The 25,243-nt window shown below is 30.7% G+C and overlaps 2 protein-coding genes across 2 annotated transcripts in view; one reads left to right on the forward strand and one right to left on the reverse strand.

Moving 5' to 3' along the window:
* LOC134687259 (complement C1q-like protein 3) overlaps positions 1–21,139 on the reverse strand; it is a 29,374-nt gene extending 8,235 nt beyond the window's left edge. Inside the window, exons 1-2 of the mRNA XM_063547406.1 lie at positions 21,074–21,139; positions 17,384–17,465 (exon numbers count right to left, since the gene is read on the reverse strand). Coding sequence (XP_063403476.1) covers positions 17,384–17,456 — 73 coding nt within the window. The 5' untranslated portion in view covers positions 17,457–17,465; positions 21,074–21,139. The remainder of the gene's footprint in view (positions 1–17,383; positions 17,466–21,073) is intronic.
* The window catches only part of LOC134687258 (sestrin homolog), a 50,876-nt gene that overhangs the window by 3,054 nt on the left and 22,579 nt on the right, over positions 1–25,243 (forward strand). The window contains exon 3 of the mRNA XM_063547401.1: positions 22,456–22,524. Coding sequence (XP_063403471.1) covers positions 22,456–22,524 — 69 coding nt within the window. The remainder of the gene's footprint in view (positions 1–22,455; positions 22,525–25,243) is intronic.

Consider the following 25,243-nt stretch of genomic DNA (forward strand, 5'->3'; position numbering starts at 1 on the left):
CATAAATTAGTAACGTTAGCGACATTGGGACATGTCACATGAGCAACAACATCTTTAAAAGTTAAAATGTATGCACACAGTGATGTTTAATATATGCCTGGAGTAATAAAATTGTACAGTCTGGTTTAGAATTTCTAAATATACAGAATGTCATTTGTAGGTGTACTTTATATCAAATGAATACACAAGAAACCAATTCGTAATAGTAACATTAGCAACATCTACTATCATGACATTACGCTTTGTTGCGAACGTCTTTTTGATGGACGGAATACATTTAAGGTCCTCTTGTAACAATATTACATACAACTGACCTTCTTTGCTTCCCCATCATGTGAAGGAACTGACTCCGAATCTATTTCTGCAAAGGGCGATATCGTAACTCCTATACAGGAGAGTTACAGATCTAAATATATGTTGCTCACGTGACACTGATTAGGACGGAAACCTCGAGCAGTAACGTTCGCAAAAAATAAAACAGCCAATGATATTGATTCCTCCAGTCCTTTGACCCCCTTACGTCATCCAAATTTAATATGATTGCTATTTTCAATTATTTATAAAACCCGGGATAAAAATAACTACAATGGCCTGTCTGAGAACCAACAAGAAAATTGCGATCGTGACATACCACAATGGACGGAAAAGATGTGACGTTAGCAACAATATTATTAAATTACCTTTTTTAGCCTTTACCAAAAAAAATCTGCCTTAAAGTTATGATTAAAACACAAAAGAAGACTTTTTATTAAAATATAAGTCCATGTTATTAGGCTCAACTTATAAATAATACTTCAAAATTCCACTCCAAATAAGCTGGATGTCAGTAAAGTAGGTCATGATGTCTATTCCATGTCCAATATTTTGAAATTGAAAACCCTCTAATTCTAACAAAAAACACAAACACAGAGTAATTTTTATTTGTATTTACTCAGAAAGACACATTTTATTCAATAACATAATGCATTACTCCATTACACAGTCTGTTTCACAGTTTCAGCAATTGCTTTTTTGATGGATACAAAAAAACAATAATTCCTTCTTATTGTAAAATCTGCCATAAGGGATTCTAAAACTTAATGAAGGAACAATTATTTTAAAAAGTCCTTTCCAACTTAGTCTACCCACAGCAGACATTTGGATATTGAATGTTTTGTACGCCATTGTGAGTCTACCCACAGCAGACATTTATATATTGAATGTTTTGTATGCCATTGTTGTGTATTGACTTCCAGTTTTATTAATTGTATTAAACGGAAATCTTAGCCAAAGGGCAAATGCATACAGACATAAATGAAAAGCATTTCCTAAACCATTTTGTTCACTCAAACTATTCAGTGAAGATCAAAATGTACAAAATTTAGTTCGGAGAGTTCACTGACATCTTGTTTTCTAACCTCGCTAAACTTGAACAACATGTACTTCCCCTTAAAAAAAAATGAAGTGGTAAAAATATTCAAAAGTACATGTATTTACACAGAGCCAAGGCTACTGTACGAGTTCTATAGTTTATCTGACCAAATACATGTAGTACATTTATCTTATATAGATAAGTTGCATTTCACTTTGTCCTTGATAAATCAGGTTCAACTCGACAGATAATCTTTTTACTAGAGTAATGGCAGCATAACATTTACATGTATTGAAGGTTAAATCTGGAGTAATGAACCTTCCTAATGTTTCTGGAACATATTCTACAGTCATGACAATGACCTGGCAGTTAAGATTTTGAAAATTTGCTTTCCTCAGTCATGTATGTAGATAAGGAAGTAGTTACAGTGCTTATCCAGTGACCTTTGGGGTATCACATTTGCAAAGACCAAAACAGTTTACCAAATTGCAGTCAGATTTCTATTCCAACTAACTGATCAACTGGTAAAATATTTTAGCAGATTGCTCAAGTGAAATGTTGTTAGTTTGAAATGAGTGCTGTAAAATAAAAAAGTTATACTTACCATCCAGATCCAGTCAGTTGATACCTTTGCCAATCATTTCTAACACAAATAATATCTTACTATAGTATTAGTCACTGAATAAAATGGTCTAATTTTAACAAGGAAACTTCTATCATAAATAAATATTATAAATGAATAGTTCAAAACATTGTTTTGTAGGTGTATATTTTATAGCTTTGTCTTCTAAGATGAAGTTATTGTGCAATTGTGATTCGAATAACATTTTCTATGCAAATTACTGATCTGCTGTCATTAAAGGGAAATAATTTATATTGAGTTCAAATGTACACATAAAATTTAATCAATGATACGAGGCTTATGATTTTGCCTACAAAAGATTCATAAAAAAAAAAATGAAATGCAAAATTAGTATGAAATTGAAGGGCAATTGAAACACAAATTAGAAAGGTTTTGCAAAATACTGCTTATAAGATATCTTGTACTCCTTGGTAGACAATCCTTTATACTTTGAACAATTCAACATTTTGCAAAACAGCTGTTAATCTTCTTTCATCATTAAATAAGTTTCATTGTTCGTTTTAGAACAGAGGATAAAAGTTAAATAATAACAGAAATAATGTTACAACAAATTAAATGGGGAAATTTGATATTTATCAGACAGAACAAAATTTTGCTGATTATTTGTAATGTAAATTATTTCCCTTTATTGCCAGCAGATCAGTAATTTGTATACAAAATGTTATTCGAATCACAATTGCACAATAACTTCATCTTAGAAGACAAAGCTATAGAATATACACCTACAAAACAATGTTTTGAACTATTCATTTATAATATTTATTTATGATAGAAGTTTCCATGTTAAAATTAGACCATTTTATTCAGTGACTCATACTATAGTAAGGTATTATTTGTGTTAGAAATGATTGACAAAGGTATCAACTGACTGGATCTGGATGGTAAGTATAACTTTTTATTTTACAGCACTCACTTCATACTAACAACATTTCACTTGAGCAATCTGCTAAAATATTTTACCAGTTGATCAGTTAGTTGGAGTAGAAATCTGACTGCAATTTGGTAAACTGTTTTGGTCTTTGCTAATGTGATACCCCAAAGGTCACTGGATAAGCACAGTAAATTAAATTACAATAAAAAATCATAATTTTTGGACACAGAGTTTAAGAATACTGTTGTCAGAAATTAAGTTTATCCTCTGAGTAAGAATAAAATGAAAAAAACACTCTGATGCCTGTCTGCCTTATTTTAGGACTGAATAAGACAAATTTATACTACTGACTTTAGTGACTTATTGCTTTCTTCTTTAATATGATTGAATTTTTTCCATTAGTTTCATTTGCATGATGAAAACAAATTCAGTCAAACATTGTACCTGTAAATCCATACAATCTTAACTATAGAAATTTGTTTACAAAAAAAATGTAGTTGAATCTGAAACATAGGGACAAAGATAAGACTTGTATGTGGGTTTCGATCCGATTTTTTTCATTTAACTGACTGAATTAATCAGTGATTCCATATGATAGCCTATAGCTGGCTATAGATGTACAAATGTGTTAAACAAAATCTTGAAAAAATGTATTTTCTGCTTCTAGGCAAACCACACATAATATATTAGAAACATCAAAGACAGAATACATGTAATGTTTTCTGGTTACAACTTACAGGGTTATAAACTACAAACATGTAGCACCTTAAAAGTCTTGTCAATTTCAAAACAGGGTTCAAATTTATATCAACATGTTCATGATGTTCCCATAATGCCCGATATGCAGGTAATATATTGACCACTGGAAGTTTAGTGTTTTTCATGCCACCTTTTATCATCAAGTCCTTAGAGGTAATTTTGTAAATTTGTTTGATCTCAAAAATATTATTGGCAATATTGCAACACCTGTAAGTCATTGACTTCTCTAGAGATTGGCTGCTCTTCTGCCAGAGCAATTTTGGTTTCATCACCTTCGATTTATCAGATAAAAATTATCACTTGAAAGAAATGCATGCTTTTGTATGAATAATGTTTTGTGTAAAAGTCAAATAATGTATTGTATAGTTACATGCACATATATACTTCAAGAACTGAAACAATTTCAGAAAAATATAATGTTTTTTCATTGAAGCTAAATTAAAGTATTTACTAGTTCTTAAGGATTAGATGGCAAATTGACCACTATAATACATTCTTTGTACTTCTACTTATTTTGGACAGTGAAAGTTCCTTCAAATCTGACATTTGTTCCTGTCCTAATTAACATGCATGAAACATTTGCCACTGGATGCTAATTAACTAACAATTTTAAATCAATCAAACCTGACATTGAATAAACGATGTAAAACTAATTTAATGTCATTTTCAGCTGGAAAAAAATCCGTCACTGTGGTTTAAGTACATATTCTATGGCTAAAATCTTACTAGCTTTAGTGAGGGGGGAATAGGACCTTTACCGGGACTCCAAAATGGAGTGTTTTTAAGCTCGGGATTCCGGGATTAACCCTTTCCGGATCTGGGAATCCTTTATTTCGGATTTCGGGACGTCGGAATTTACTTTATTTAAAATTCGGGACCTCAGGATTTCTTTTTTTTAAGTCCGGGATTTCGGGATCAGGACCCCTCCTATCCCCCCTCTTTAGTCAAAAACCTAACCTCGTTTAGTTCTGTTTAATGTTTTTGAACAATTTTAGAATTTCAGAAAAGAAATTGTTGATAGTAAATACACATAATAACAGTAAATTATCATTGCACATAGTGAACGGTCAATGAATATGAACGAAATCGACCAGCAATTTGCACGTACTAGGTACACTTGCACTGATGAAGCTAACAAACATGTAAACAACAGAGAAGGAAGATGCTAGAATGATAAACATTCTGTCTTTATTAATGAGCTGTTAATACTATTTACATAACTACAGGATTTACATGTAATTCCTTCCTGACGTGATTTATCATATTGCGTATAAGCAAGGATAAAGTGATGACCTATGACAGCACGTCATAGTAGCTTCTGCTTTAGGTGATAGTGACTTGATTAAGCTATTAAGCTGAAAAAAACATCCTATTACTGGCCAAGCAGTGACTAATGAAAGGATTCTATCCTTTCAAAGTTTGTTAACTGTGGATTTATTAATATTCATTGGAAAACAATTTTAGTGAATTTCATGGTTACCTGAGAACCCCAAATTCTAATGAACAGTGAATTTCAATTTTTTTGTATTAAAGAATGTATGCAGACTTTTGCAAAACTACCAAATCAAATATCCAAGAAAATGAAAATTTTCCTCAATCCAGGAAAATTGGTACCAACGAAAATTAATGAATCCACAGTATTTAGTAGACTTTAATCCATTTACCTTAAAAAAGGAAATCCTATTATTGACAAAGTATGACTGATGAAAGCATTTTATCATGTTTATACTAGCTTTTATTGTACCTTCTGTTTATTTGGAATTGAGAATGGAAATGGGGAATGTGTCAAAGAGATTCATCAACTGGACCAAAGAGCAGAAAACCGCTGAAGTCCACTAATGGGTCTTAATACAATGAGAAAATCAGCTGGCCCCTAAACAAAAGTATGCACCAGTACTAGTTCAGTGATAATGGAAGTCAAACTATTAACTCAGAAACATATAAAAGAAACTGAAATTAAAAATCATACAAAAATAACAAAGGCCAGAGGCTCCTGACTTTTATGACTTAGAAAAAATGTGCAAAAATTACTTGATTTTCCAATTTAGCTGAAAAAATTACATCCTACATTGGCAACTCAGTGACTAATGAAAGCATTTTAGACTACCTTATATTAATCTTTCTGTTTATATAGTTGAATTAGCTGATTAACACAAAATATGTGAGCCTATTAAGTATTTTTGGCAACAGGTTCTCATGTACCATAAAGCAGTGACCTATGGCAGCATTTCAAAGTAGCTTTAGGTTCTGTAGTACCTAATCTTAGTTGACTTGGCCATTCTCATGGAAAATATGATTTGTTATTGGCAGCCAGTCTAATAATAAGTTGCATGTGGAATATACTGGCATGACTGGTAGCCTGGTACATATACTTAACTTAGCTTTTGTAGGAAATAGATTAAGCTGAATTATAAGCCTGGAGGTGGGTTAGAATTGTATTGCCTCTCCCCCTCCTTCAGATCCACATATTTTCAAAGACACATGAACTGTTTTAATTTTTTATACGACTGCAAATTTTTTTTGCATTTTATTTATTATGCTATCATGTCTGCGTCGTTGTCCGAAGACGCTTTTATTTTCCGGACAATAACTTTAGATTTATTAAATGGATCTCTATAAATATTTACCAGAATGTTCAATACCACTAAAGGAAGGTTGAGATTGAGTTTTGGGGTTACAGTCCCAATAGTTAAGTAATAACTTAAATAAGGGGCCCAAAATGAGCATTTTTGCAGTTTTCAAACAATAACTAGTGTTAAGTGTATGAATCTCTCTGAAATTATTCCACAAGTTTCCATACAATGAAGGTATAGTCAGTATTGACTTAGGGGGGGCCGGGGGATTATGGCTCAAAATGTTTAGGAATTGGGGGCAAAAAAAAATCTTGACACTTTTTTTTCTCAGAAACTCATATTTTGTCAAAAACTTTATCACAATCCAAATTCAGACCTGTATCAAGCTTGAATGGTGTGTCCATACTTGACCCAATTGTTCAGGGTTTGACATCTGAGCCATTCTGCAGTCGTATAAAGCTGCATCCTGCAGAGCACCTGGTTTGTACATGTATTAAATAATTAAAAATGTCTTTAACCTGAACGAAATGAATTATATATTAATATATAAATCTAAATAATACCAATGTTGCTTTATAATCAGATTATAATTGCTAATTTAAAATTGCAAAAAGGATCCTCTATTTACATTGTTGGGACCTTAATCTCTATTTTTTTGTACGCAAAGACATGTAATTATAATCACGTTTGTACTTAATCACTCATAAGTACTTGATCTTTTTTTCACCTCACATGTACACTTTACGCAGTACAGTGAGGTTTATAAACAAATGTAACTTGTCACCTGTCCAGGCCAATCGTCATTTTTGGGTCGCAAGTTCAGTAATCCCTGGTTATGTATTGATGTAATCTGAGCTATAAACGATTAATTTTGAACATGAATATAAATTATATTGAGTACTGTAAGTTTCAAATTATATGCTTTTGAGAGTGTATGTTTCATTTAGAAACCCTGTGACCGGGTACTGATCCCAGTTGTAATTAACTTAGATGTAAAATACTTTGACTTTACGGCCAAATTAAAATGTATTTATGGTTCCAGTTATCCTACCTACTTTTTAGTTGAAATAATAGCCTCCACCCCTGGAAATAGTATATCTGACAGTATATATATGTGCCTCCCTACTCCAATTTTTTTTTTTTTCATTAAGCACTATTGAAGTCAGATCGAATGTTGCTCTCAATTAGACTTAATGTAAAAAAACTCATAAAATCCTTACCTAACCTAAACTAACTTTTTTTTGGGGATGTAACTGGAATCACACATACTATTTTATTTGGCCTTAGAAGGTACATTGTCTCCAATAAAGATGTATGTGACAGCCAGCATATTTTGCTGAGCTGTCATTATTTGTCAAGGTCTGGACTCAGTGTAGTGTGTACTTTTCTTTTAACTACCTACCTTTTTACAATTTGTAATACTAGCTACAAGTATATGTCACACAAAGGGTTGAAAAAAATATATCAGACATGAAAAGCAAATATGTGTCTCTTAGGAGCGGATTGGGAAGTTAAAGTGATTTGTCACTTTCTGACTACGGTGTATTCATATATTTTCAAGGGTACCAATTGTTGTGGATTGAGGACAAATAGAAATAAGAAGAGCTGGTATTTGTGCCAATGAGACTACTCACATAATCCAAATCACAATGTGTAAAAATTAAACCATTTACGGTCAAAGTACAGCTTCAACACAGAGCCTTAGTTTTAGCTCACACCTATCAGCCAGCTTTAAAGGGCCTCAAAATGACCATTGTTAAATAATTCAAAAACATTTTCATAAATAATTGATTTCATGGATTTGCTATTTATAGTCTGTATTCATATGAAAGCCTATGGAAAATTTCTATTTTCTTTGAACATTTAAGTTTGTGCTTGACATCAATCCCTATATGTATGAAACCCACGAAAATTGATATACCACAAGATATAATGATTATCACAGCTTCTGAACAGCTACACTGATATTTATAAATTCTTCCCTTGTTAGAACAATTCTGTATCTTTTGAGATACATAAAGATGGCTTTGAATTAAGGGAAATCTTAAAAAATAATTATTTCAAGAGTCTTGTATGTGAGCACTTATAATGTATGTATGATCTTTATTATGACCTTTTTGAATCAGGTTTTATCATTGAATTCATAAAGATTAGATCAGCTGTCATGCAGGGGTATTTCAACCATTCATCTTTAAACACATACTAGACCCCTACTTGCTTTAAGATAGACTGAGGTTTTGACCATGGTATTTTGTCATGGCCTTTGTCTTGTTTGTTGTGACTAACTCATTTAGAATTGATTTTTTTTGCAAAGTTGATTTTCTGAACTTTTAAAAGCTATCCCTATTTGATAAGTCTAATGAAAAAGTATATTTTTCCTGATTTTATCTAGTAATCAAACAGCTAGCAAAAACCCTCCACCAAATTTCATAATTTAGGAGATTTTCAACCCAACAACTAAATCTTTAACTTGCTAAACTGATTTACAAGTTTCTGTATGAATTTGATTTTTGTCACCTTAACCATGTTAACAGTTCAAGATACAGATTTATGATTAAAAGTAAACTATAAATTTTGTTGTATTTTTTAAGAGTAGCAGATCAATCGCTTGGATAAGCAAATAAAACTCTCAAAAATTAAACAGTATCAAAACTCAGCATGAGACCTCAAATGATTAACTTAAAAAACAAGTTTAGTGCATTGTCATGAACACTATTTATGGTCTACATTTTATTCTATCAATTTAGTTGTTGACTAGCCTCCATTAAAAAAAGACCAACTTAAAAGAAAAGAATGCATCAGAATAAGTAAAGATAGGTCCAGCAAATTTATTATCAAAATTGTCTTTTTTGGAGGCCATTATAAGCCACGAAGACTAAATTGATAACCAGTTGATTCTTCTTTCAGTGGCAGATCCAGAAATTTTCATAAGAGGGGGGCCCTCTCCAGTCATGCTTCAATGATTCCCTATATACATTAGTCAACCAATTTTTTACCCCCTCAGAAAGTATCAATTTTTATGGAAAAAGACTAAGCTATATATAGCTAGGGTATTATAGAATGAGGAACTAAGCCATAACTTAGGCTTTTACAATGTATTTTGCGTGCTAACCTTTAACTTACATTTTTGTACTCTAAGATATCCTATAAATTATAAAGCTTGAAATAGTTTGATACGACTGACATAATATTTATAATTAGCTAGTCGATACCATCCTTTTCACATTGGTGGTCATGTCTCCTATGTTTATGTCAGGACATATAATTGTATTACAGCTTTTTGAAAGGTGACACGCTTGATAAAAATCTTGTTTGACAATGTGAGTGACACTGTACTGATTGCACTTGTTTCCTTCTCTGAGACACAACCCAGTTTCTGTAAGGATGTAGAAGATGGAAACAGGAGGGACCAGGTCCCACTTGTAATTGAAAAGGGGGACAACAAAAAGTGACTTAAGAAAATCATTAACAGTCTGCACGGTTAGCCACTAGTCCGATGCCACCAGACTAGTAATATTTCATTAGGACTAGTAAGTTTTTGCAAAACTTTGCTTGGACCAATATTTTTTTTTCAAAATATTGGTCTCTGGACTAGTAGTCAAAAAAGTTTTTGGTGCAGACTGTCATTAAAAGACATTTTGATCTATTATGTAGAAATTTTAACATGTAAATTCAGAAATTATTGCGATTTTGTCATTTTAGACTTAAATGCGATTTTAATTTTAACGATTTTTGAGAAATATCTTATTAAATTCATATAAATTATTTCAAAATGCGAGTTTAAATTATTGCGTTTACAACTCAGTCCCATTTTTCGCAATAATAAAAACCTGGCATTAATTTCTGAATTTACAGTATGTGCTATAGGAGTCACTTAAAGACAGCAACTGAGCAACACAATAGAATATGACAAGACTCGTCAGACTGGTCTACTTGAAACAGAATCCCAAAGATATTTACCCTGCTGCCTTGAAATATTTGCTCAGATAGCATGACAAAAATACTGCCATTTAAAGTACACTATCAATATTACACCAAGGGGAGACATATCTCTGTGTCAACAAAATATTTTGAACAAACTATAGAAATACACAAAAATTGAACTAAGTGTTTCTTGCTTGTCTTGTAAAATAATGAAACATGCACTTTATAATTTATAACTCCTATTTAAACAAGTTAAAAGTGTTATTGTATGTTAAAGTCACCATGACACAAAATCTAGGGTAATTTATTTTAACAAGTCTAAAAATGATTTATCACCAGTTGTGAGCCTTATCTTATATGGTTAAAATTATATTTTTGAATAATATATGTCAAGGATTTGTACAATAGAGGTGATCAAATCTTATTTTTATCAGTTCAATTTAAAAAAAAAATGCTCTAGATTGTTTGTTAATGTGAAGGATCTATTTAAATAATGTCAACTTTAGGAATTGTCTGTTAGGACTTCAATTGTCTTTGAAATTTGATCTCCGTATTATATTTAACATAGTTCTGATATAAGATCTGTTTGTTATGTTAGGACTCTTTGACAAAAACACTTCAGACTTTTAAATTTTATGTTTTGAGATATAATTTTGGCACACTAATTGTTATCTATCATATGTACATATTTGACAGAAAACATCAAGCCCACGTTTGTTGACTAATGTTTTATCCAAAATATTTAGTAAGCTTTTTTTAGTCTTCACCTGGGATCATGATAATATTTTGTCTAAAATATTAGTATGATACTATTTTCATATCACCTGATGATATGACAAAATTATAAAATGATTCATTGGCTACACCTTAGATTTAATTTGTGAAGTAAAAAAAAATATACTGATACCACCGAAAACAAAGATTAAACATACCTAATTTCTACACAAAAAAATATATTATTAATCATTTAAACTTTGAAAAAGACAGTTTTGATATGTTCTTTTATTGAAAATGTGTTAGTTCCAGAATACTGTACAGCCACTTTAGAAGTAGGGCTAAGTGCAATCACATTGTCTGTCAGTCTGTTCCAAAAATAGTTGTGTCTACCTTTTCTCAGAAACTTCCAAACAGAATGACTTCATATTTAGTATGCAGCTTGACTGTGAGTGGTGGGTTGTAATGTCAAAGCACTTTTCAAATCAGTCAATACCTTGTTCCAGTTTTGCACTACCTTGAAATACTATTAAGGGTCATCTTCACTAGCCAAGGGTTACGATCCACTCCCGCTCTCTTCACCCTTGGCGGATTGAGATAATATTTCGGAGACACAAGGTAAGGATTTTTATTGGTTGCAGTAGAAACTCGCTGCATCCAATAAAAAAGCGCCTATAACATGACCACGTGTAAATGAAGAAAGTGTTTGTAAACAATTGCCACGTGTTTATTGTGCAACAAGTCTTTACATCACTAAACATACGACTATATTTAGTGACAACTTGAATGTTTTTAATCAACTTATAGAAATTTCTGCGTATGTTTCATGCACAAATGGATGAATGTTGACGTATATTTTCGTTTCCGGCTTTACCAAGTGGATAGAATCTAGACGCTACCGTGTTTTTACCTCCAAATTAAAGAGTTCAAGTGCTACCATTGGTCAAGAATAATGTATTCGAAATGGGCGTGAATTTAATCTTCTGATAGATGGCGCAACATTGATATCACAAATGTTGGCTCAATCTGCCAAGGGTGAAGAGAGCGGGAGTGGATCGTAACCCTTGGCTAGCGAAGATGATTAAGGGTATGATTAGTGCTATAACAAACATGTGCATTCTTGTTTACATGACCATTTGCACATGGTTTTTTTTTACCAATATTCTATTGAATGTACTTTTTTCACTTATAAGTATTATACAAAATTGCAAAATGAAAAATTTATTGATATATTAAAAAATATTATATTTTAACTGAATTAAACTGATTGGTTAAAAAAAATTAGAAAGACAAGTTATTCGCCCCCCCCCCCCCCCCCCCCCCCCGCCCCAAAAAAAAAGCTATGGTATTTTGTTCAGGTTTACCACCTCTATATTAAAAAGGGCAGTATATACATGTAACACATCCACATTTGACCAGTTGTGTCCAGCATGTAAAAAATGCCAAGTCATCATATTACAGATTGGTGCAAAAACTAGATTTAACCTGTCTTTAGGGATTAACTTTGTTTTCCTTATTTATGTAAAACCTTCTATTGAATTGATAATTTGTATTGTCCAGTTTTACAATTGACCGATTTTTTTCTCAAATTAAATGTCCAGTTCACTCACAGTACTATGTATTATTGCGTAATGTTTGTCATCCATTATTTTGTTGACTTAAATTGTGGAAAGCTTATTATTTAATTGAGAGGGTTTTTGTTGTAAACAGACAGGTACTATTATACCAGTGCTGGTCAAGGGTCAAGGTTAAATTATTGTTTTTTTTCCACAAACCCATGAAACTGGACTTAACTAGGACTCAGAGGCCTAAATGACCATGTTCAAGCAGGAATTAAGTTGGACAGTTGGCTTTTTTGTATTGTTTAAACAGTTTTAGTAAATTTTGAAAGAAAAAAAAGCAAACCTTGGGCATTCGAATGATCCCTGCACTTAATTTTACACTTTCAAAAACCATTTGATATCTTTTCTAACATCAAGAATTCGTAAAATAGTTTGTGCCATAATTTAAACTGTTTGTTTTTTTATTTGCTTTATAGGTCTTTACTATATAAGGAGCACATTTTCAACTTTAAAATTCAACATTGTTTACAAGAGAGATAAACAGACTCTAAAAATACATATGAAAACAAAAATAGGTCTGTTTTATGTTAATAAGACAACATCACAACAACAAAATAATATCAGAAAATAGAAATAAATATTTCATAAATATAGTCTGACATTGCAATGCTCTTGCCAAATCTTTCTGTCAAAAGTATGTGCAGCTTTGGAGCTCACATGTACTGAGAACCGTGAGAAAATCAGATTGGGATCCCCTTTACCTTTTAGAATTGGTAGCCATGAAAATAAATGAAGCCACATTTATAACGAAGAAGGCCAAGAACAGCTTTGAAAATGTTTTATTCCAGCCATAAAATGCTTTGGTTTTTTTTGCCATATTTAAGATTATTATTTTTGATCACTCCACCGTTTTAAATTGAAGCTCAAAATTCATTTAATTAATACAGCAATGATAAAACCACATTTCATATAGCAAATTTGTTGATGACAGTTTTGCATCAGTACCTTTTTATCAACAAACCCTATATGTTTAATTTTACATGTAGATTTTTGAAATCTCATACTTAGTGAAACTTTTTCGAGAATTGAAATAATGCTGTTTTGGCTTTTTCATTATCTCTATAAAAAACAATATTTAATGTTAATTAACATAATCTTGCTCTTGAATGAGAAATTATATACTTGGAGCATGAATGCCTTATTCATAATAAAATACCGGACAAGATACTCTTATTTCTACTATTTCTGTACTGCAATCTATATATGAGACATATAAACCCTTGAAATGTCTCAAAATAGCTAAAAATCTATCCACATGATTATGTTTAATTTGCTAATAGCTACTACCTAATCAAGTTCAATTTCACTGATTTAGAACTTTATATCTTAAGAATTGTCTCAAAATGGTCAAATTAATGGAATCCAAATAATGGTAATTAACTGTGACCTACTTAGCTAAGGATCTTATTTTAGGGTTTAACCTTTCTAATTGGTTAAATGCCTTTGAAGAAAGCATCTTTTAGCTTTCTTTTCTGTGTAGGCAACTTTTAGCCTTGCCAACTTATTATATATATATGGCTTCATAGAACAAAAAACAACGGGAAGGCAGTAACAATTTTATTCCTTTATGATTTATTTTTTTTGGCTAATTAAATATTTATTTTAGAATTGAATTTTTAATTTAAGAGTTAATGAGAACCTTAAGTTATCATTTTACTGAAACAAAATCCCAGTTGTCAAAGAGTAGTGTCATGAGCGGATCCAGGGGAGCCTGGGGGAGCCCCCCTTTTGTTTGAAAAAAATGGTTGATTATATAGGGAATCACTGAAGCATGACTGGAGAGGCCCCCCCCTTTTTAGGCCAGTCAGTGTATCCTGACTTATGAAAAGATCTGGGTCCGCCACTGAGGGTGAGGATAAACAGATAATGTTGTGATCTTATAATTAGTTTTAAGACAAACTTAAAAAATGCGCTAAAACCAGTTAACTTATTTGCACTAAAATCTTTCCTCTTAAAACTTCACCGATTTGTTTTTTTCCCTGGATATGGATAATTGTTTAAGCCTATAATGGAAGGTGTTCAGTACTAGGACACGATGGTCTTAACTTATAAGTGCTTATTAAAATGTTTACAATAAATTGATTGTATTACCAATCCTATGGAATATTTCTGGTTTACGTAAAGTACATGTATCGCCTGATCTCTTCGTAAAACCTTTATCGTAGATTAGTAGTCTATATTGTCTTTTATACTTATATATATAGGTATTGGTGTTAGTAAAGTAGATTTCTTTAAATCTTTGCCAAAATATTTTTGAATTAAATTTAACCCAGTGTAGATCATACGATAATATAGGGCATGTGGGTTGAAAATTAGAATTTAAAAGAGCAGGTTGTTAAACCTAAATTATTTACTAATGTTTATGATAAAAAAGGGAGAGAAATTAAACAGATTTAAGACTTCATATTTTTTTGTTTTTTTCAAATAGCCTCAAAAAGATGCAAATGTCAAAAAGGTTTGATCTATATCGAATATCATATTTTTTGCCCTGATAAGTTTATTGTATTGTTATATGCTATATATTTTAGAAGAAAATTAAAGCAAAACAATGATATTTTAAAGTCAAGGGTCAGGGATTCTTGTCAGGTGTTTAGATTTAAAGTACAGTTGTATTGTAAGATCTTGTATAATTTGGCCATGGGTACCAATGATTTCTATGAAGTAATAATAAATAACATAGAACTGATATTTATGGAAAAATTCTTTCAAGGATAATGCACCTTATCATGATTTGCATAAACTCTGAATAAATTAAATCAGAGCAAATTGAATTGAAATTGTATAACAGATTTATTTAATATCAATTGGTTATAAATAGGTTTTAACTTTTGATGCCAAAATGCAAAGTGAAATATTGCCATTGCTTGGCCTACTTTGTCAATGTTGCTGTTGGTTAAACTTTTAAAGATTTGACTTACTATTTGCACTCAAATTATCATTAAGGTCAGTTGTTGGCCTTAAAATTTCAATAGATGTTGACAAATTATAGAAAGGCAGAAATTGTAAACTTGTTATGCAAATTCCAGAGCTTTAATAAATATCAAAATGACCAAAACCATCTGATGATACCTGTGAACAAGTTATTGCCCTTAAATTATGTGTTTAGCAAGTATCTCAAAATCTATAAAAGATAAGAACAAACTGTAAACAGCAAAACTGATCATCAATACAGGAGCTACAAAAATGTCAAAATGACTCAAACAAGGACTTTTGTCTAATTTTATGTGTTTTTTCAAACTTTTCAAGAATAATCTCCCCCAAGAGTCCGGAAACATTCATATATAATATATGCCAGACATGACTGATTTGGAAACTGAAAAGTCTTAAATGATTTAATGGGATTTAGGTCTTGTTTTTTCTTTTTTTTTGCACTCTATGCATAATTATGCACATTACTTGTATAAGTCATAGTTTAGTAGAGGAAGGAAAACATTCCCTAGAAGACATAAAATAACTACAATTTTTAAAGAACATTTTCCATTCAGTTAAGATTCTGTAGATGTTGGTTAATGATTTACTAGGTTTACTAATTATTATATGGTGGCAAATGTCCAGTAGTTCTATTAACCTAATGAATGAGTATTTACATTTGTGTAGCTTTCACACTCTGATTAAACTGTATAAAGAATGAGGTAAATATGTAGGAGGATTGCCAATTAAACATATTGACCACAAGATTATATTAAATGCCGATTGTTATGGTCAACGTCAGATTGTTGTGGTCAATGTCACGTACACTGAAGTTAATAATGTTTACATAAATGTTACGAGTTCAATATTCAGTGGAAAAATATTCAGTTGTTTAAAATTATATTAATCCTCTGAGAGAATTAATTGCTGGTCAGAAAATTTTTCCATATTCTTGTACGCACCTATAGAATCTGTTTTAGTGTTTTAATAGTACAAATGTAGTAAGTTTTTTAAATTTTATAAAAGGAAACTATATGTTACTCTAAACGGATGTAGCTTTTAACTGCGGCATTTCTCAGATTTGCTCTGTATTCTAGTAAATTTTGGGTGAAACTTGAGTTTGGACTTTTCAAAGTGCAAAAGCAAGTTGTTTGCAAAATCTGCATATCTGTCAGGTTACTAGGATTCACATGACCTTGACATCATTTCGTTGATCAGTCAGCAATGTTAAATTATGTGGTTAAATCCATATCTCAGATACTTTATGCATATTAGTCAACCATATTATGTGTGTGGAATGACTGTAAGAAGTACAGGTCTCCCTGGAAGGAATCATATGACCTTGACCTCATTTTCCTGGTTCATTGATCAATGTTAAGATTTTGTGGTTTGATCTGTTTCTCAGGTACTATTAGAGAAAGGACCACTATATTTGATGTATGGATAGTTGTTAGGTGTATGTCTGTCTGGCATTGACATTTCTGCTTGTGCACTCTTGTTAATAATGGTATCTTAATGGAAGACTAAATGTAATTATTCATTGAAATTGTAAAGACTAACAGAGCCCTATAAAGAAACCATTGATCCTCACTACGTAATTATGTATAGTTTCACAAAAGACAAATTATAGCAACATTCCATGACTTATCTCCCCTCTATTGGTAATTTAAAGTGCATTCTATACAATGATGTTTCACACTCTTATTTTATGCATGTTTTTCTACAGTCATTTAGGTAAACTTATGGTGTTTATATCTCATTTCACAGTAATTCTAGAAAAAGTGTGCCAGGAAACCAATCATAGAGAAACATTTCTTTCAGCCAATGAGATGATTTGATACATTAGTTATATAACTTGCGATATCAACAAGGAAGTTGCTAACAAATTACCAATATTTCAATGTAATTACTTGTTTAGGAAACTCAGTCTTATTAAAACTAATAAAAGTATGATTCTAAAATAGCAATCCACTCTTTGATAATCAATTCTTTATGTCATCATATTATATTTGATACCTGATTGACTTTGATGGCTGTAAATTTCCTGGATATTTCTGGGTTTTTGCTCAATAAAAGTGTCATGCTTCATCGCTTTATTCTGTAAAATAGTGATGATGTATCATGTTTATGGTGATAATTAGGTAATGGAGTCCTCTAAATATGGGATTTCCACAAATTGCAAAAGCTTTCATTTTTATCATACTATGAACTGTACTGCATTTTGTAAAATGTATGGGATTTCCACAAATTGCAAAAGCTTTCATTTTTATCATACTATGAACTGTACTGCATTTTGTAAAATGAAAATGTAGAAGTATTTATTAAATTGAATTATCTATAATGTCTTGCAGAAAGAAAAAGAAAAAATTAAAGTATGGAAGAGATAATTGAATTTTTATGAGCAGTCGACAGTGAATTTGATTAATGAGTTATCTCCCTTTATGGTTTCCTGTTATTAGAAATAGGAGATAACTCACTTGTTTCTATTGACGTTAAGTTATGTGATATTGATTGTTCTTTTACTTATGCATTAGTCCTTTCATATTGTCCTGAACATGCACCAAATGTTTTCTGCTAGGTGATAAGCATTTTATCAAGAATCAATATATCCCCGACCCAATTAAGCTTCCAACTCTCTCAAAATCACATTTAACTGATACACTGTCAAGCTATGCCTATGCTTGAAATAATATATGAAAGCATACCCAAATTTTTGTTTTAGGCAATCACATTCTGAAATAAAGAAGAAATAAATAAGATATTTTATAATTGAATTTCTTGACCTTATTGATACATGACTATAATACTTATAGTATAATAAAAATTAAAGGCTTCCCTATTATTCTTTTATTGACCTCATTTTCATTGTTACATTGATTTCCTTAGGTGAAACAAAAAGATCAATTTCAGATATACTGATTAATAGTTTAATACTAAATATATATTAGTAGGTCAAATCATAACAGTGACCCAATTTAAGTCATCCCAGGTTGAATAGCACTAATCAATAGGACATTAAATTTAAGCATAAAAATAAAACCCATTTTAGTCCTAGACTTAAATACAGCGATTGAGCAAAATTTCTAAAACTTTGAATGTCAGAAACAGAAAATTGACTATTTTACAAGCTGACATCTAAGAATCATTCATCTTAAGTTCATTCCAGCACAATATTGAATTTTTATATATCTATGAAAATGCAGCCTTTCCATACTTTGCAATAAACCATTTTCTGACTTTTGACTTCTGAGAATTTCTTTTTCCTTTTTTTCGACAGGACTATTGATCTTGATAATTTGAAATATATATATTTTTCAGCTTTATCTGTAACTTTAACCCAACATCAATTATGCAGGCAAATTATTTCTATGTCTTTATAAGTGTTTCTTTATTTATTGTGTTTGCTTTTATTAATATCAGTTAAATATTTTCAATTTTGTAGAGAAAAAAAGTGATTTTCATTATATCTATAATTTGTTCTATTAGTAAAATTCCAAGATCTAACATTTTCAAATCTTTAGTCTGAATAAAATTAAAAAAAATATTGAAAAGCCACTGTTCACTAGTTTTATTTCTTTTTCTTACTTTTAAATGAAAATATTAAATATTATGACTTTATTATTTCTTAGTTATGAGAGGTCAAACCATAAAACAAAATATTTATTACAAACTTAAGCAGCCTTAAGTAACCTTGGTCAAAATTTTATGAATTGGTCGCACATATTGTACAATTCACAAGAATATTTATTGCAATATTGTTATTGTGTGTGGTATGACCTCCTGTGAAGTTTCAATAAAATCTGACACATAAAATAATGATTTACTCTAAGAACATTCTCTTTGATACTGACCGCTGTGACTTTATTGGGCTGTTTTTACATTGGACAGTAAAGGAAAATGTCTCCATAAACTATCTTACCTTGTTACAGGTACTTTGTCAGAAGGACAGCTATATAGTCATTGAATATTATTAGTACCTAGTCAACTTGGTGCAAGTTCTTTGGCAGAATGACTGTGAATTTTTGCATGCATTTTTAAATTATTATGACAATTTTTGAACATTTGACAAAAATGTGAGATAAATTATTTCAAAACAATGTTGCATACACATAGTGCATCCAAATTTTGTATGCCAATTTTATATTTTTTGCAATACCTTTTCCAATTGAATTTTGGCAATAAAATAAAATTTGCTTCAAATTTCACTATATGCTAACAGAATTGATTTGTTTTGCAATTGTTAAATTTTAGAAAATTTGTCAGTCAGTAAGGAAGAAAAAAAGCTATTACATGTATCTAATCATGTCAGTTTGATATAATTTCATTCCTGGTCAATTATTTTATCTTGCAAAGACCAAAATTGCAAAATCAAGTATCTGTTATAAATCTGACAGAATCTGAGGGACTTGAGTCATTTTCCAAAATTATATCTTTTGTAATCTGGTTGTCAACTTGACCATATTTTTGGGTGACTCAGGAGTGACAAATTGAATGCTATTGTTAGACAGTCACTAAGGCTTTCTCTAAACCTTATGCATACTTTTCATGTTCAGGTGAAGGACATTAACTTAATGTATGCTGGATGCACATTTGAAATAAAATGTTAGTTCTCAGACTGGAAAAAAACCCAAAGCCTATATAATCTTTAACCAATTTAAAAGCAGTTGGTTTTCACAGCAAATAATATATTTCAAATTTCTAATCAAAATTTTATATTCTGTAACACTGAAAATTGTCAAAGAATTCTATAAAGAACTAATATTGTATTATTTTAGCAGTACATCGGAATTAAAAATATTACCAGCTAGTTTGACCTGTCTGCTCTGGAACAACTGTTGGAAATCAGACCAAGATAAATCACTTTTTAAAACATTTAGTGTCTATGAAAGATAACCTATATTTAGTATGTAATGTCATGTAACATCTAATGGGTCTGGCTGTGAGATGCTTGCAGAATATCATCAATGCAACAACCCTGTCCCTGCAGTTTATAATTCTCCATTGTTTTTTTTGTGGTTTTTGAATTAATTTTAAATAACTAGGAGATTATATTTTCAACATCAAAGTGCATGGGGTGCTGACAGATTAAAATTATTGGACCTCCTGCTTTGTGTTGTACAAACAGGTCATCAGACTTGTCTTTCAATTGTTGCATTATTTGTTTGTGATAAAATGCGTGCACAAATATGATTTGTGTTAAATAAGCATTAAAATATACAATTTGGTGACGAAAAGTTTTGAAATTTAATATCTAGTGATGAAAAGTTTTAAAACTTAATTATCTGGTGATGAAAAATTGGAATAATAAAGTTTTATTTATCCTTTGATTTTGAATGATGTGTAAGTTTCAAGGTGAAGAGAGATTTGACAAGGTCAGGGTCTTTGGTGTGTTTGAAATTGATTGATCAGGGTTTATATATCTGTGTTAATTGACATGTAATATAATTGCATAATAAATTTGTCCTATGTAAAAGAACATCTGCTGTGCAGAAAGATAGATTGTTACCCATGGTATTAAAAATAAAAATAAGCTTGTGACTTAACTTATATTTGTTGTTCCAATTAAGGTCCCTTGGTGAACTGCATAACATTTCTACACACTGGTTGGATTGTTGTCTCATTGACCTATTCCCCATTTCCATTCTCAATTTTAGTAAAATTTGTAACAAAAAAAAATACATTGAAATAAATTTTTAAAATACTTACATAGTTCTAAAGCTGCATATATAGTTCTTCATTTTACAAATAAAATACTATCTCTATTGAAAAAATGTAGGTCTTAATTAATGAATGGCTATTATTTATTTTGAATTTATTGAACCATAAAACTAATTTTTGACTCTTCACATTGAATAATCCGCGAAGCGGATTATGTAAAATGTGAAGAGTCAAAAATTAGTTTTATGGTTCAATAAAATCAAAATAAATTATTGCCATTCATTATAAATAAATTTCTATCAAAACTAAGGCTCAAATAATGTTTTATATTATTTATCTTGACAATAACAATGTACACACATGTTGGCGTATGAATACACAACGTCAGAATGGGCGTGTCGCCATCAAAATTGATAACATTGAAAATAAAACTAATAATTTCAACCAATCAGAAGACAGTAAACACACAAAATTTATTTATTATATAATAATAATAATCCATCAAACCCCTGGGGTTTATTATCCCCCAGGGTATCATCATTCTAAACACTTATATTTTCTTTAACTCCATGCATTTGCACACCTTTTGGGAAATTATTGTTTTTCTAAAACACTTGAGAATAGATTTGGCCTTCCAACAGTTTGGATTTGAGTTCCAATGATTAGTCTTTGATAAAACAGGTGTATGAGGTATACTAAATTACAAGCCTGTTGTCTTTGATAATATCTTCAATGGCTCCTTTAGAAAAAAACATAAAGGATAAACTAAATAATTAACACCTCAATTTTCATACACAATGCCTTCTGTTTTATTTCAAATACATGTTATTTAATGCTTTAAGTAAAATGCTAGTATCATTTAATAAAGTCAATGTAAGTGTTTGAAAATATATTCTTTGCAATCTTTCTATACTTGAATTTGCTGAAAATGAATGCATTTTTGTGCAATTATGAAAATGTCTAGAAGTGTTTTATCTGATTTAATGAATTTGCTGTCTTATTGAAAGCTATGCTAAGAGTAACAATACAGAAATAGTGTGAGATTTCATTCAGGTCAAATTTGAAGACAGATCTTTTGAATTAAATTGGCAGATACTATTCAAGTTATTGTACTTTCGACTTGTGTAACAAATGAAAAATTGAATATGATTTTGAAAGAAATTAAGTTATTTAAATAATTAGAACTTTAAGTGCAGGCCCGCAGTGAATTAACAATTGACCCAAATGTATACAAAATGACACCTTAGACTTAAGTCAGTCTGCTTAAGTAACACATTTCAATGAGGTTCTTAACTGCTTTGCCAGATCTGTCAAGGGTCCAATAAAATTTATATTTTGTTGGAAATTGAATTTTTAAATGATGTAAGTTATGTCTTATGATGTATGTTTTTGAGGATGAAATGACATTTGATTTGTTTTTTTCTTTTCAGGAAAGAGAAAATATAACACTGCCAAAACCTTCCACTTTGGGACCAAGTAGCTTCATACCAAATAGTTCAGTGAGTCTATACAAATTCAATAATGATGACTTGCTGGTTGTCTATCATATTATGTTCACTGACAATGCAGTACAAGAGAATATTTGCTTAAATACTGTGGATTCATTTATTTTTGTGGGTACCAATTTTTCGTGGATTGAGGAAAACTTACATGTTCGTGGATATTTGATTTCGTGGTTTTGCGGCAGTCTGCATACAAGCCATGAGAAAATTTGTCATTTGTTGAACATTAAATTTCATGGATCAACTGTACCCACAAAATCCACAAAAATTGGTATCCAACGAATAATAATGAATCCATAGTAATTCAAAATGAATATTCTCTTTCCATGTGTTCCCAGAGACCCCAGAGAGTTGAAAGATCACTACCTTATTTGTATGTATAAAATGAGACTTATTCTCAGGATAAGACATTTTTGCTTCTGTACATGAGTATGAATTGTGTCTAAGAGACCACAACCCAACTAATTAGAGCAAAAAACTGCTTAAGGCCTGACCAAAGGGATAAAGTAGGGACCAAAATCTGAATTTGCACAAATAATGTTATCACAAGAGAAAATTACAAAAAATGTGACCATATACTGCTTTGAAATCAGCTAGAAAAGACGTATTAACACTATAAAGATAAGCTGGTTTACAGTAAGCATATTTAAGTCAAATTATGTCACACATTTATTGAGAAAAGCCAAACATTTATAGATTTCTACTTACTGCACTGATTTACAGAGTTCAAAGAACTGCACCAAATTGCATAATTTCATATTCTGCAGACTACATGTACAAATTTTGACCAATCAGCAGAATTATGAAATATTATCAGAAGTTAATTGAGATCTATATCCTTTTTCCTTATATTTATATAACATGTACTGACAAATTGTAGTAAAAATAGCTGAAATAAATATGTAAATGAAAAAGTAACACATGTATGTTCCAATTACTAAACTTTCATTCATTCAAAATTTTTGATAAATTGACTTTGCTTCTCAAAGTGCTCAATTTCAGAATGAAATAGCACTTTTGTGATAAAATTAACCAAGTTTCAAGTTAAATAATAACAAAAAAAAGTTTTTGTAAAAGATTAAAAAAAGTATTGTCAAATTTGTTAATGGTATACTATTTTGAGAATATTTGCCCAAAGGCAAAGGACTTTTAGATTCTATCTTAGCCATCAACACTTAAACATTTAGAAAGAATTATCTATGTGTGATATCAAATTGTTATATCTAGGACATTTAATTGTTGAGATTGAACAGACACAAAGGTCCAACAGTTTCAATCTGATCCTGGCCCCCTCCCCACCCCTAAATGAAAAACAGATTTAAGGCAATATTACAATACTGTAAATTCAGAAATTTATGCATGCATTTCTATTATTGCGATTTTGTCATTTTAGAGTAAAATGTGATTAAAATTTGTGCGATATTCAGAAAAATCCTGTTTGATTCATATAAAAAAAAATCAAAATTCGAGTTTTAATTATTGCAATGACCCTGTCTAATTTTTCAATAATAAAAAAATGGCAATAATTTTGAATTTACAGAAATCTTTGAAAAGCAATGGAAAATTATAAAATCATGTCCATGACCATTGGCTAGTTAGATATCAATCTTTTTTTATATGTAATACACAGTTTTTGCTCATAAACATGTCATTTTTAGCCTAGGGTTATCTTTTTGTATCTGATGACCGCTATAAAAAAATGTGCAAGCTTGCAATTTGATTTGCCCCATGTCTATGGTTAATGTCTTTGTCAAAAACTGTTAAGATTTAACCAGATACATATAAATTGACCATAAAGAGGTTATAATGATCAGGTTTACTTATGTATGTACATAGTTACATATGTAATGGTTCAGGCATCAATGGTGGGTAGATGTGGGGGTGGGAAACACTAGGTTTTAATGATATTATGTTTCTTTTGTTAATTTGATACAATAATAGTGAAATATTGTATAATTAAAATGCCATCCATTATTTTGTAATATACTTTGGTACAGAATTTCACATTTAATAAGATGACATTTTATATGACATATGATTATCTAGATTTGTGTAAAGGCATGTTCAAATATTGCAAAATCTATTGGACATGTTTGGTAAAAATTTACTTTTGGAGAGGGGAACCCTTATTTTGGGTGGTCAATAGTGGCTGCATTATATCAAGAAAAATGTTTGCACCAACTTCATATAATATAAAAAAGAAGATGTGGTATGATTGCAATGCAATGAGAAAACTCGTCACAAGAAACCAAATGACACATAATTCACTTTTATAGAGACACATGTAAATCTATAATAATATAAATAAGAATATGTGGTATGATTGCCAATGAGACAACTATCCACAAAAGACCAAAATGACACAAACATTAACAACTATAGGTCAACGTACGGCTATCAACAATGAGCAAAGCCCATACCGCATAGTCAGCTATAAAAGGCCCTGATAAGACAATGTAAAACAATTAAAATGAGAAAACTAAATGGCCTTATTTGTATAAAAAAGTGGTCTATGTAGTAACAGATAACACATTTTCATTTTATTTTTGTCTTTTTTGAAGTAACAAGGCACTAGTGAGTTATCAAAGGATGTTTAGTTATGTTTCACAACATGTCTAGCATGCTATAAGGGTTCTCTGGAGAAATTACCGTAATGTCTAAGTCTGGCTAGTTTTGGCATTTGTGAGATCATTGTTCTGGATATGTTTATTGCATA

Source organism: Mytilus trossulus, chromosome 10 (assembly GCF_036588685.1).
Source record: "Mytilus trossulus isolate FHL-02 chromosome 10, PNRI_Mtr1.1.1.hap1, whole genome shotgun sequence".
Lineage (NCBI taxonomy): Eukaryota > Metazoa > Mollusca > Bivalvia > Mytilida > Mytilidae > Mytilus > Mytilus trossulus.